General features: G+C 42.3%; 1 protein-coding gene and 1 pseudogene across 7 annotated transcripts; one reads left to right on the top strand and one right to left on the bottom strand.

The window, feature by feature from the left end:
* Positions 1–240: 240 nt before the first annotated feature.
* On the bottom strand, positions 241–12,079 carry ZNF485 (zinc finger protein 485). Of its 6 annotated transcripts, none has more exons than XM_025397131.1 (5): positions 11,945–12,079; positions 11,411–11,488; positions 9,742–9,868; positions 9,129–9,224; positions 241–1,850 (listed from the first exon to the last, which is right to left on the bottom strand). In XM_025397131.1, exons 2-5 carry the CDS (start codon positions 11,432–11,434, stop codon positions 772–774), a joined length of 1,326 nt encoding a protein of 441 aa, XP_025252916.1. In that variant the 5' UTR covers positions 11,435–11,488; positions 11,945–12,079; the 3' UTR covers positions 241–771. The 6 variants fall into 6 exon arrangements, with proteins under 6 accessions (XP_025252916.1, XP_025252917.1, XP_025252915.1 ...); XM_025397132.1 differs by having other exon boundaries at positions 11,913–12,073; XM_025397130.1 differs by having other exon boundaries at positions 11,940–12,073.
* Positions 12,080–12,199: 120 nt separating this feature from the next.
* Positions 12,200–14,154, top strand: LOC112631403 (annotated as a pseudogene). Its single transcript, XR_003121125.1, has 2 exons — positions 12,200–13,389; positions 13,911–14,154. The product of XR_003121125.1 is annotated as an adenylyl cyclase-associated protein 1-like (transcript).
* The last annotated feature ends 343 nt before the right edge of the window (positions 14,155–14,497 follow it).

The following is a 14,497-nucleotide window of genomic DNA, read 5'->3' as shown; positions in this document are numbered from 1 at the left end:
CCGATTATGGATGCTCAACTTATTCTACATCCTCCTCAAAGATAACTGCTGTTAGCTGAGTGTGGTGGCACATGCCTGTAGCCCCAGCTACTCCAGAGACTGAAGTGGGAAGTTGTTCAAGCCAGAGTTCAAAACTACAGTGAGCTATGATCACATGGCACTCCAGCCTGGGTGACAGAGTAAGAGCTAGTCTCTTAAAAAAAAAAGAGAGAGAGAGAGAGAGACACAGAGAGAGATAACTGCTGTTAAGATTGGTCTTTATTTTTCCAGGTCTTTTTGAATGCATATAATATAGATTTCCTGCAACTTGCTTCTTTAACTTAACAAGGTATCATGGGTATATTTTTACTGTCATATTTTTTTACTTAGAGATGGAGTCTTGCTATGTTGCCCAGGCTGGAGTGCAGTGGCTATTCACACACACAATCATAGTGCATTACAGACTCAAACTCCTGGGCTTAAGCAATCCTCCTGTCTCAGCCTCCCAAGCAACTGGAACTACAGGCATATGCCACCATGCCTGGCTTTGTACAGTATTTACAGCTCCACCTCATTCTTTTCAATTAGCACGCAGTATGCTATAACTACTTCCGTACTGACATACATTTAGCTTATTCAAATATTTCACTAGTACAAACCTCACAATGAATATCCTCACAAGTGAGATGTTCTCTCAGAAGTACACAGAGTATTTCTGTTAAATGCATAATTTATTTAATGTCTCCTCTATGACGGTCAGAAGGAATAAACTACTCTGCACAATTTGCCACACTAACTACATTTCGTGGCTCTTTCTTTGTTATGCATTTTCTTATGTTGTTTAAGGGCTGAACTTTGGGGAAAAGCTTTCCCACATTCATTACATTTATAAGGTTTTTCCCCAGTATGGAGTCTCTGATGTTCAACAAGGCCTGAGCTGTGCCGAAAGGCTTTCCCACATTTCTTACAGTGATAGGGTTTTTCTCCAGTATGAATTCTCTGATGTCCAGTAAGGGTTGAGCTCTTTGTAAAGGCCTTCCCACAGTCACGACACTGATAGGGTTTATTTCCACTATGAGTTTTCTGATGACCAGCAAAGGATGAGCTATACCTGAAAGATTTTCCACATTTACTGCAGTGATAGGGTTTCTCTCCAGTATGCATTCTTTGGTGACTAATAAGAGTTGAGCTCTTCCTAAAGGCTTTTCCACATTCATTACACTGATATGGCTTCTCACCAGTATGGATTTTCTGATGTTCCAACACAGTTGAGTTATCCCTGAAAGCTCTCCCACACTCGTTACATTTAAAAGGCTTCTCTCCACTGTGTATTCTTTCATGACGAGTAAGGGCTGCATTCTGAGCGAAGGCTTTCCCACAGTCATTACATTTGTAGGGCTTCTGGCCAGTATGAATTCTCTGATGACTTAAAAGGATTGAGTTCTTTCTGAAAGTTTTTCCACATTCAATGCATTTGTGGGGTTTCTCCCTAGAATGAATTCTCTGATGGTGGATAAACGTTGAGTGCTTCTTCAGGAACTTCCCACATTCAACACATCTATAAGGCTGTTTGCCTGCATGAACCTTATGGTGATTTAAAAGGGATGAACTGTTCATAAAGGCGATGCCACATTCTTTACACTTATGTGGTTTCTCACTGGTATGATTTCTCTGGTGGCTAATGAAGGACGAATTGTATTTGAAGACTTTCCCACATTCCTTGCACTTATAGTTCTTCTCTGTGGAGCTTCTGCCCTCCCAGTCCAGGCCTTTTTCCATCATGACACTTTTCCTTCGCTCTCCCACAACAGATCCTGCAGAAGTGCTTTGCTTTAGGGCTGACATCTTTGTTTCAAACCAGTAATCCTGGACTGAAAGAAAATTTAAAAAATTCAAACGTTCTTTATGTCGAAATGCTGAAAGTGAGAGTTGTGCAAGGACTTGAATAATGGTCTATGCTACAGAACTAAAGGTTATGAAAAATTATTAATGTGTCCCATTTGTGATTCTTGCTGAGAAAAGATGGCCAGGCTAAGGGCAGGAGAAGTATGACTTTAAAGAAAAGAAAAGAATCTGTACTATAAACGTTGCATTTAAAGAATGCAGTGGGCACCTAAGAAGTTGCAAAGTTAGGAAGACAACACAGGAAACAGCTAAAAAAGAAAAAAGACAATGTCAGAATAAATACAAAATTGAGGAGAAAGACCAGAGTCACAAAGAAAGCTATAATTACTACTAGGACAGATTTCTGCAGGTGGTATATTTGAGAACATTATGATGTCACCAAGAACTTGAGAAAAATATTTCTCTGTGAGGATTTAACAGTGAACCAATATTCAATTGCTCAGGAGAAAAAAGAAAATAGAAAAAATATTCAAGGAACAAAAATAGTTCTCAGGACAATAAGATTTTACTATAAACTAAATTTTTAACATATCTAAAAAACAACATACCTATGCCAGGCACGGTGGCTCATGCCTGTAATCCCAGCACTTTGGGAGACCGAGGCGGGTGGATTATTTGAGGTCAGGAGTTCAAGACCAGCCTGGCCAGCGTGGCAAAACCCTGTCTCCACTAAAAATGCAAAAATTAGCCTGGTGGCACATGCCTTTAATCCCAGCTACTCGGGAGGCTGAGGCAGGAGAATCGCTTGAACCTGGAGGCAGAAGTTGCAGTGAGCTGAGATAGTGCCACTGCACTCCAGCCTGGGTGACAGAGCAAGACCTTGTCTCAAAAAAAAAAAGAAAAAAAAAAAAAACCACACACAATCAATGGGTATACTATGTGAATTTTCTCTAGCTTTTTACAAAGTACAGACACAAGACCCCAGACAGACAGAGCAAAATGATTCAGATAAAAACATTCTGAAAAACTAATAGAGACAAACTTGTAGTAAAATTAACAATCACCAACCAATTGTTTCACTAAATGCACTTTTCTTACAAATATAAGTTGTATCTATCTATACCTAAAGATATACACACATACATATATTTATATGTATTTATACTTAGTAGTCTAGGGAGAAATTCCATACAACAGATATTAGAGCTAAGATTTATCTTTTCAAGGAAATGCAAGTTGAAGGTGAAGCCCAGTCAGAAACAGCCCCGATTCTTCCAATGGTCTTTGATGGGATATGTGTTTAATGTATTATGATCAAACTAGAGAATATTTCAAGATACTGATTGTCAAGCTGGCAACGTGAAGACACATATGGGTACTTGTTCTATGACAAAGGTGGTCTTGCAAAGCAGTGAGGAAGAGGAGGCTCTGCATTAGCACATTTCAGGAGAAAAAAATAAATATAAACCCTACCTCATATGATGCACAAAAATCCATTCCAAGAGGATGGTAAATGCAAATAAAAAAAAACCACATAATAAAGCTTCTAGAAATTAACACAGAAGAATATCTTCGTGATCTTGGGAAAAGAAAAAATATTAAAATCACAAAAATAATAAATGTTAATAAATAATTGTTAATAATATATAATTTAAAATAAGCATTTTAAATAAAGCATGACACAAAAAAGCACTGACAAAGAAGAAAGAGATTGATCAACTGGAAGAACTCGGCTGGGTACGGTGGCTCATGCCTATAATCCCAGCACTTTGGGAGGCTGAGGCAGGAGGATGGCTTGAGGCCAGGAAGTCCAGACCCACCTGGGCAACATAGCATGTCTCCATCTCTACAAAAAAAAAACATGTTGGCTGGGCGCGGTGGCTCAAGCCTGTAATCCCAGCACTTTGGGAGGCCGAGACGGGCGGATCACGAGGTCAGGAGATCGAGATCATCCTGGCTAACACGGTGAAACCCCGTCTCTATTAAGAAATACAAAAAAACTAGCCAGGCGAGGTGGCGGGCGCCTGTAGTCCCAGCTACTCGGGAGGCTGAGGCCGGAGAATGGCGTGAACCCGGGAGGCGGAGCTTGCAGTGAGCTGAGATCCGGCCACTGCACTCCAGCCTGGGTGACAGAGCGAGACTCCGTCTCAAAAAAAAAAAAAAAAAAAAACATGTTTTTAATTAGCTGAGCATGGTAGCATGTGTCTGTAGTCCCAGCTATTCAGGAAGCTGAGACAGGATTGTTTGAGCCCTGAAAAAGGAATAACTGCTATTCATCAAGACCATTAACAGTCAGTAACAATACAGAGAGGGATGGTACAATACATGTAATCAGTAACAGGCTCTTGAAATAGCTACCCAATCAGAGATGCTCTATAAGGACCAATAAATACTCTAAAAGGTCTTTTTTTTTTTTTTTTTTTTTTGACATGGAGTCTCACTCTGTCACCCAGGCTGGAGTGCAGTGGCGCAATCTCAGCTCACCGCAACCTCCACCTCCCAGGTTCAAGCAATTCTCCTGTCTTAGCTCCCCAAGTAGCTGGGACTACAGGCATGTGTCACTACACCCAGCTGATTTTTTGTATTTTTAGTAGAGACAGGGCTTCACCATGTTGGCCAGGCTGGTCTCGAATTCCTGACCTCAGGTGATCCGCCCACCTCAGCCTCCCAAAGTGCTGGGATTACAGGCATGAAGGACTGTGCCCAGCCCTAAAATGTCTTTAACCTCATCAGATATAGAGACATGGATATGAAAACCACAATGAGGCACACTGCACATCCCCAGAATGACTAACTTCACAAGACTGACCACAGGAAGTGCTAGCCAGGACATGGGACAAGGAGTGCTCTCACACACTGATGAAGGAGTATAACTGGGTACAAAACTCTGGAAGATTATTTGACATTATATACTAAAGCTGAATACATGCCCAACAGAAATGTAGCCACATAGGAACCAAAAAATAATTTATAAGAATGTTTACAGCACTTCTAATAGCCAAAAGCTGGAAAATGGCATATATGCATCTGAATATAAGACAGAAACTGAGGTAGAGTCACACAATGAGACATTCTACAGCAGTGATTTTCCAAGCATGGGCTCCAGCCCCGCAGCACCAGCATCAGCATGCCTGAGAACCTGCTGAATAAAGAACTCTGCAGGGGGCCCCACAACTGTACTGCAGCATGCATTCTGAGGCACGCTAGAGTTTTCAGAAGCATGGATCCACAGCAAAGAAATAAATAAAAATGATGAATGAATTTGAAAAAATGTTATGCATAAGCCAGACAAAAAATTATACGTACTATATGATTCCATTCACATCAAGTTAAAAAAAGGCAAAAATAAACTATAGTGTTAGTTCAAGGGGAGGAGAATGGGTAATAATTGGGAGGAATTATGATGCGATTTACTCAGGTATTGCCAAAGTTCTATTTTTTAACCTAAGTTTTGGTTACATGGGTATTGAGTTTTAAAATACTAATTTGGGCTGTACACATATTTTATCAGCTTTTCTAAATATGTGTTAATTTTTTTAAAGGCTTTAAGAAAGAAAAGGAGAGTCTAGCTTATAAATATCTTAGTACTTCAATCACAGAAATCAAAACACAAATTGCAAAATAACTAAAAAATAATGACAACTCTACATATTGTAACCTACTGAATATAACTAAAACATTACATAGACAAAGTTTAAGGCTTTACATATTTACATTACATCAATAAGAAAGAAGAAAAATCAATTAATGAATAACTAAAATGTTTAGGAAAAAGTAAATAAACCCAAGGAAAGCAAAAGGGAAAAGGAACTTAAGACTCAAAACACAGAAAACAGTATCACTAATAAATACACCCAAACACTCTTCTTCAAAAAAATAAAACAGAGCTAATAAAGGGGAAATAGGAAAACATAGGAAATGGGAAAAAGACAAAGTAAGAAATCAGGGAAAATAACCAAAGATGCAGAGGATATTACTAAAAGAGTTATAAAAAGCTACTTTGTTTAACACAAATAACTTACAACCTTGAATTACTCCATAGTTTTTAGGAAATTATAAATTACTAAAACTGTTTCCTAGAGAGAGAAAATCTATTTGGACAAGTCACTATTGACAACACTGTCAAAAAAATACCCCCAATTCCTCCTTTCTGCTCCCATCACAATAAATAAGCAAAAACGGGACAAAGGACCCAAACCTCTAGGGAACAGCTATCATGTGAGTTAAACTAGACTAAAGGATAAAAATATGAAAGACCAAAAAATGTTTTATGAAAGTATTACAAAATTAAAGTCAAAGCCCAATGAAAATGGGCAGATGAAAAAGAAAATGTAAATACATTTAAGTCTCTCTGCAAAAATTTAAGTAAAAGATTAGCAAACGGAATCATCTACTGTCACATTCAGAGAATGATATAATGTGTCATGGCCAAGATAATTGAGAAGAAAATCTACCACAGAAACAGATCAAAATGGAAAAGACAGATATTTCCACATATCTTGAAAGAGCATTTAATAAAATTCAGCAATCATGCTTGATTTAAAAAACTAAAATTTCTTAACAAAACATATGAACGAAATACTTCCTTTAAATAACAATGTATGTGTATTCCAACTCAATAGCCAGCTTAAATGAGAAGCCCAGACACAATGCAAAGATGCAAAGATAAGCATATCCATCATTACCTTTGTTAATATAAAGTTGATATAAAACCTTTTTTAAAAAAATCTGTGATATATATGATACACAATTAATTTCCTGAATGTATAAAGAAGCCTTCACATTGACAATTTTTATTGTCCAACAATCTAACAGTAAAATGGGCAAAGGACTGGAACAGGCAGTTCTCAGGAAAAATAAACACAAGGGTTGCTGAAAATGTTGAAACATGCTAAATCACGCTCCTGATAAGAAAAAGGCAAATTAAAATTACAATAAAATACTTTCACCTCTCAGACTGGCAAGGATCAAAGCATATAAGACACCGTTGACAAGCGATGATAAAAGTGGCACTCATATGTTGTCATTAGGAGTATAAACATGTACTATCTCTATGAATAGTGGAAATACCCACCAAATTTGGTGGATTTTAAAATTTTAACCTTTAACAATTCTTATAGGAATTTATTCTACAGATTTACTTGTACACAAGAGAATTGATGTGTATGAGGATAACCACTGCAACACTGGTCAGAGTCATTATGTCCACTAAAGAGAACTGATTACATAAATTATAGGACATCCATAAAGTGGAACACTATGCAGGCATTAAAAAGAGAGATAAGCTGGCATGGTGGCGCACGCCTGTAATCCCAGTACTTTGGGAAACTGAGGGAAGAGGACAGCTGGAGGCCACGAGTTCCAGACCAGCCTGGACAAAATAGCGAGATCTCATCCCTACAAAAACAAATTTAAGAATAAATACATAAATAAAATTAAAAATAAAAAAAAATAGCCAGGTGTGGTGGCATGCTCCTGTGGTCCCAGCTACTCAGGAGGCTGAGGCAGGAGGATCGCTTGAGCCCAGGAAGTCAAGGCTGCAGTGAGCCATGATCAAGCCACTGTACTTCAGTCTAGGAAACAGAGTGAGACTCTGTTTCCAAAAGAAAGAAAGAGAGGGAGAGAGGAGAGAGAGAGAGAAGCTCTAAACAATATAGTTATGTCAAATGACTTCTAAGACATAAATGCCAAAGTAACAGGCAAAAGAGCGTGCTACCATGTACTTAAAGAATTCATGGATACTCTCACAAAGTACACATCACATATGCAAATCTCCACAAGAAACTGATACAGGGATGCCTCTGGGGAGGGGAACTGAGTGATGAGAAAGGTATGTGAAGGAGACTGCATACCATTTGAACCATCTGAATGTGGTACCATAAGCATGTCTAACAACTAACAGAAAGGGAAATATATACACACACACAAAAAAAAAACCATAAAATACTGAATGGTTGTGAAGTCTTTGTAGAAAGATTTACTAGTCCTCTAAGCAGATGAAAGAAATATTAGGGGAAACATTGCTTGTTTTCATTACCTCTAAGTTTTAAACATTCTATTTCAAATAACAACCAAAATTAAAACAGAAAGAACAGAGAATAAAGAAGACTGAGCGACTTTTGTTACTATATAAAGAATCTACACAAGAATTTACAGGGAAATGTTAAACATAGTAAGAATAGAAGGAATTACTTCAAAAGCATCCCACCCACAACCAGCAAAGACCTAGGTTAAGCAAGACTATGTATTACTGGTATTTTACATGAAATACAGTTATAAACATTCTCCTGAAGATGACAGAGGCAAAATGACAATTAGAGTTTTAGAAGAAGAAATACTGGCAGGATAAATATTTTAGGTGAGAGAAATATTCAGGCTTAGAGATTTAGAAATGAACTATGGCACAGAGAAAGTGATATAGAGAAACATATATAAAGCATACACAGAAAAAAATGGGAGCCAAGAGCAAAGGACAGTAGAAAAGAGAAATAAAAGAAGATCCGTAAGAAAAGGAAAGAAAATGCTTCCTCAACAATGTGTTCACCAAAATCGCAATTACCTGAGAGCTAGAAAACCATGCTTACATTTGGAATCTGCGACTACCACCAGGAAGTGGTATATAGTGAATTAGCAAGCTTCCATGAGAGTGGGTAAGGAATGGAAAATGAACAGGGGCCAGGTGTGGTGGCTCACACCTGTAATCCCAGCACTTTGAGAGGCCAAGGTGGAAGGATCACTTAAGGCCAGGAGTTCGAGACCAGCCATGACTAATATAGCGAGACACCATCTCTACATAAAATAAAAATTTAAAAATTAGGCAAGCATAGTGGTGCACGCCTGTAGTCTCAGCTACTCCTACTCAGGAGTCTGAGGCGGGAAGATGGCTTGAGTCCAGAGTTTGAGTTTGCAGTAAGCTATGATTACATTCCAGCCTGGGCAACAGAGCAAGACTCTGTCTCAAAAAATATAAAAGAAAGGAAATGGACCAGAAGTAGAAAGAAACAAAAGATAGCCTGGTGAATGCCTGGAAAGAGAGAGAGAAAAATCACATAAAGAGCTTGAGGATTTCAGAGGGCTGGGAGATGGCACAGATGGGCCTGAGGCCCTCAGGAAGGGAGCAGCCCTCCCAAGTACAGAAAGACTGGGGAGAAAAGCAGCCAGCCACTTGACAGGAGGATGACATCACAAGAGGAAACTAGTGCCCTTCTGCACCGACAGGGCACTCAGAGATGAGCTTTCCACTCAGGAGCCCCCGTACCGTTCCGTGTGCTCCGCTGCTGCTGGGATGTTTCCCACCCACTCACCTGCACGTGTGCCTGATGGAGCCTCTCGCACCTCCATCCAGGGCTCTGCCCCTTCCTCCAACTGAGTGATTAGTTTTGGTTTGGAAGAGAGAAGCCCTGTTCATAAAGAAAAAGGATCTTAGAAGAAGAAGAAAAAAAATGAATGAAAAGGAATGTGATGGTGGTTACAAGCACAAACAGTCACTCCAGACCTCAGTGTCAACTTGAGCATCTGCAAGGAGCACGGACAGGTTAGAGAGGCCTCGAGGGTGGCACCCAGGATGTCCAACTCGTGCAGTAAAGCAAATGAAGGGGGCAAAGTCAATTAGAAAACCAGGTCCTCCTGGAGGACAAGAAACTCCTATTTTGGGAGGCAGATGAATCATGACACAGAAACGGTCCAGAACTGGGCTAGTTGGTACCACAAAGCTACCCATCTTAACTCTGTATGGCTCTGACCTTTCTTCAGGGGTGGAAGGGGCATAAAACTCCAGCCTCTAAGCCCACACTTAAGAAAAACAACACAAAAAGCACATCATTTAAGATTTTTTTCAAGACCCCAAACCATTCACCCTGTGAAAACACAAAGTTGCCCAGCAGACCAATCTTGAGTCAACGAGAAAGTCATCCTCACCCACAGACACCAGATTCCCATAGTTCTCCAGCATCACATCCCTGTACAGGGCCCGCTGAGCAGCATCCAGGTGTCTCCACTCAATCCGGGTAAAGGCCACGGCCACATCCCCAAATGTCAGCAGTCCCTGCAAAACCAAACCCAATTCTGGTCATCCAGGAACCCCTAAGGGAAGCATCCCAAGAGAAGGAAGCAAGGCGGTCAAAGCCAGCTTCTGACAGTTCCAACGGTGCTCATGGAAATGAACAAGTAAAAGCTGAGGGCTGGGGGGAGGTGGGACTCCTCCCTCAAGTGTGTTCTTCCTGCATGCCTGTCCTGCTTCCTCCTCCATGCCTGGCCTCTGCTCACCCCACCCTTCATGTCACCTTGTCAAAAAGGTCTCTTTCTCCACCCCATCCTCTGCCACTCTGTCTCGAAACCCACTTCATTTTTCTTCACAGGATTTCTCACCACCTGGCAGGAGAGGTTTGCACTGACTGTAAGCATCCTCTCTAATGTGAGCTCCAGGGGGACAGTGTGGGTCACTGTTGCCTCCCAGTCAAAAACACGGCCTGACACAAAAGTGTTCAGGCTTTGTTCCATCAACAAATGAATAGAAACTTTGAAAAGACATGGAAAGTGATTAGCTTTATCCGAAAATTTACAGGGAGTATGATCTAACTCTGGGGCAGAATATTTTTAAAAAAGAAAAAAAAATTGCTTTTCATAACAGTAACAACTTACTAGGTACCAGCCACGGTGCTAAACCCTGAGATATATATCATCTCTCTAAATTTCTGCCATAACTATATAAAGTAAAATCTATTTTGTAGCTAAAGACACAAAGGTTCAGAGAGTTGGAAGAACTTGCTCAAGGTCCCAGGGCTGGTTGAAGGTACAGTATAAAAGGAAGCTATAAAAAGTAGGAATGAAACTAGAACAAATTGGAATGGTTATGAAATATTAAAAGAAAAAAGAGTAGGCCTTAAAAATATGCAAAAGGTGTTTCAAATGAAATTACTTGACTTGTTAGAACAGTAGAAATGTAGCTAATCTTTAATTTTTTTAATTTTATTTACTTCTATAATAGATACTCAAATGTTTATCACTTTCTTTCAAAATACCAACTACATAATCAGTTTCTCAAAATCCTTCAAAACCTAGTTTTCTCCAGGATAAAGGCAAACTCCAGTCTGGGATTCTAGACCATGAATGTTTCCAACTTTCTCAGGCCAGTTTGTTCATGGTTCTGCCATAATGACTTCATTCAGGCAGCGCTTTCCCCTAGTATCCTCTGCGATTACGCATCTCATTTATATTCTTCAGGAAGAACTAAGGCTTCCACTACTCCACCCCTCCCACTCCACCACACACTAAAGGTCAAGAGAGCACTGCTATCACCCTATGTCTTTATGGCCTACGTCTTTATATGCTAATGTGTATTTTTTTCATCATCTGCCAGGTTGCAAAGTACTTTTCTGTTTCTAGCACTCTAGAAAACATGGGTAGCAATAATCTATTTGGTGAATGACTACCTAATGGGTAGAGAGGATGGAAATAGTGGGACCCATCCAGGATTGGTTCGGGTAGCTTGGGCCACACACAGGGCAGGGCATCGTCTGGGCAAGAGGCATAAGCCCCACCTCGCTGAAACACGTGGCTTCTCAAGAAATGGAAAAATCAAACTTGCCTGGATCTGGGCTCTTGGGGCCATCTGTCTCCTGAACTGTTCTCCCAGGCAAGGGCAGAGAATTCTGCGTAAGTCAATCTGGGAAAGAAGAGAGGAAATATGAGGAAGTCCCTCCGTGCCCTAGCCTAGCTAGAATCTGCCCTCTGGACCAGGCCCCCGCCCGCCCGTTCCCTCCACGGGTGGGCAGACAGGTCCAGGTGGGTACGCTCGGGAAGAAAGGAAAGGGAACGGCTGCTGGGATCCGTCCTGGACTGCAGCCAGCTCCACGCCAAGCACTTTTGGCAGCACGGGGGGACGGCCTTGTCAGTGGCCCAATCTGTCTGCCAGGGCGCAAGCCTGGAGCGCTCTGTGATGCACCAGTCTCGGGCGGTTGCTCCACATGGCTCAGCCACTGTGGGTAGGCCCTGCCCACCGCCGCCGTCCCCTCCCACCCCGGCTCGCCCCTCGACCCGCCCCTGGGAAAGGCGGGGAGCACCCGCCAGGGGCCCGAGGCTTCAGGGACCCAGCCTGGTGGCGGCCGCTGACAAACCAAACCTAGCCGGCAGGGCTGCGGAGCTGCACACCCAGAGAGACAGCGACCACGCCACGCTGTCCAGACAGTTGCTACCAGCCAGCTGCTGGTGCAGCTGTCGCCGCACGCGGGGGCCGACCGGACCGGAAGCGGAAGTGGCTGCGGCCGCGGAGGCCTCTGGGAAACGTAGTCTGCGTCGCTCGGGAGTCTTAGGGGCTCCCTCCGCAGAGCAGGTTGGCATCACCTGGGAATCTTTGAAAAGTGAAGGTGCGGGAAGTGGAGAGCGGCTGATCGCAATCGGGAGGTGGTACATTATGACTGACATGCAAAATCTGGTAGAAAAATTGGACAGGGCAGTGGGCTGCCTAGAGGCAGTATCCCATACCTCTGACATGCACCGTGGGTATGGAGACAGTCATTCAAAAGCAGGAACAGCTCCATATGCGCAGGCATTTGACTCGCTTGCCTGTCCTGTGGCAGAGTACTTGAAGATCAGTAAAGAGATTGGGGGAGACGTGCAGAAAGATGCGGAGATGGTCCACACAGGTTTGAAGTTGAAGTGAACTCTCTTGGTTACAGCTTCTCAATGTCAACAGCCGGCAGCTTTCCGATTTGTTGGCACCCATCTCAGAACAGATCAAAGAAGTGATAACCTTTCGGGAGAAGAACCGAGGCAGCAAGTTGTTTAATCATCTGTCAGCTGTCAGCGAAAGTATCCAGGCCCTGGTTTGGGTGGCTATGGCTCCCAATCCTGGCCCTTATGTGAAAGAAATGAATCATGCTGCAGTGTTTTATACAAACCGAGTCCTTAAAGAGTACAAAGATGTGGATAAGATGCATGTAGACTGGGTCAAAGCTTATTTAAGTATACGGACAGAGCTGTAGGCTTACATTAAGGAGTTCCATACCACCGGACTAGCCTGGAGCAAAACGGGGCCTGTGGCAAAAGAACTGAGTGGACTGCCATCTGGACCCTCTGCTGGATCAGCTACTCCTCCCCCACCACCAGGCCCCCCTCCTCCGCTAGTCTCTATCAGTTCAGGCTCAGATGAATCCACTTCCCTCTCAGCACTGTTTGCACAGATTAATCAGGGGAAGAGCATCACACATGCCCTGAAACATGTATCTGATGACATGAAGACTCACAAGAACCCTACCCTGAAGGCTCAGAGTGGTCCAGTATGCAGTGTCCCCAAGCCATTCTCTGCACCTAGACCCCAAACCAGCCACAAAGAAAGAGCCAGCTGTACTTGAACTGGAGGGCAAGAAGCAGACAGTGGAAAATCAGGAAAATGTTTCCAACCTGGTGATTGATGACACAGCTGAAACACGCAGCTTACATATACAAGTGTGTCAACACGACATTGCAAATCAAGGGCAAAATTAACTCCATTACAGTAGATAACTGTAAGAAATTTGGTCTGGTATTCGATGATATAGTGGGCATTATGGAGATAATCAACAGTAGGTGCCGAGACCAGCTTGGTTGGGGAGACCCTAACTCAGCGGTGCTAGAGGAATTAAAGACACACACACAGAAATATAAAGGTGTGAAGTGGGAAATCAGGGGTCTCACAGCCTTCAGAGCTGAAAGCCCCGAACAGAGATTTGCCCACATATTTATTAACAGCAAACCAGTCATTAGCATTGTTTCTATAGATATTAAATTAACTAAAAGTATCCCTTATGGGAAACGAAGGGATGGGCCGAATTAAAGGAATAGGTTAGGCTAGTTAACTGCAGCAGGAACACACTCTTAAAGACACAGATCACTCATGCTTTTATTTGTGGCTTAAGAATGCCTTTAAGCTGTTTTCCGCCCCGGGCAGGCCAGGTGTTCCCTGCCCTCATTCCTGTAAACCCACAACCTTCCAGCATGGGCATTACGGCCATTATGGACATATCACAGTGCTGCAGAGATTTTGTTTATGGCCAGTTTTGGGGCCAGTTTATGGCCAGATTTGGGGAGGGCTTGCTCCCAACAAGTAGGGATGTCAAAGTTTAGGTAATGAGTAAAGTGCCAACCATTTCAATCAACAAAACAGATGGCTGCCATGCTTACCTGAGGAAGAATTCTCTGGATTGTGAAATAGTGAGTGCCAAATCTTCTGAGATGAACGTCCTCATTCCTACAATAGGCAGTGACTTTAGTGAATTCCCAGTTCCTGAGCAGTTCAAGACCCTCTGGAATGGGCAGAAGTTGGTCACCACAGTGACAGAAATTGCTGGATAAGCAAAGTGCCACTGGGTTCTTTGCCCTCCCTTCATACCATGGGAGAAATTTGTATCAAGACGGTTCTTTTCTAGATTTCCTCTACCTTTCTGCTCTTAAAACTGCTTCTCTGCTCTGAGAAGCACAGCTACCTGCCTTCACTGAATTATACCTCAGGCTGAGATTTGCAGTGGGATAGCAGGTCAGGTGATCTTCTGCAGGAAGGTGTAGCTTTTCCATATTAGCTCAACCATGCCACCAGTCCATTCTTAAGGAACTGCCGACCAGGCTAAAATGATGCATTTTAGCTTTGAGTTTTGGAGGTTATTCTACCAACAAACAGTCCATTGGGAGGAAAACAGTC

The sequence above is a fragment of the Theropithecus gelada genome, chromosome 9, assembly GCF_003255815.1.
Source record: "Theropithecus gelada isolate Dixy chromosome 9, Tgel_1.0, whole genome shotgun sequence".
NCBI classification, from domain to species: Eukaryota; Metazoa; Chordata; class Mammalia; order Primates; family Cercopithecidae; genus Theropithecus; species Theropithecus gelada.
The sequence above is the reverse complement of the archived record's forward strand: the minus strand, read 5'-3'. Positions and strand labels throughout refer to the sequence as shown.

Bases quoted from the DNA above. Each gene is read 5' to 3' on its own strand.
- ZNF485 (XM_025397131.1), bottom strand. From the start codon at position 11,434: ATGGCCCCAAGAGCCCAGATCCAG. The intron at 9,869-11,410 runs GCAAGTTTGATT...TTGGTTTTGCAG, and splicing joins CCCCAAGAGCCCAGATCCAG to GGACTGCTGACATTTGGGGA. The intron at 1,851-9,128 runs GTGAGTGGGTGG...ATTTTCTTTCAG, and splicing joins TCCATCAGGCACACGTGCAG to TCCAGGATTACTGGTTTGAA.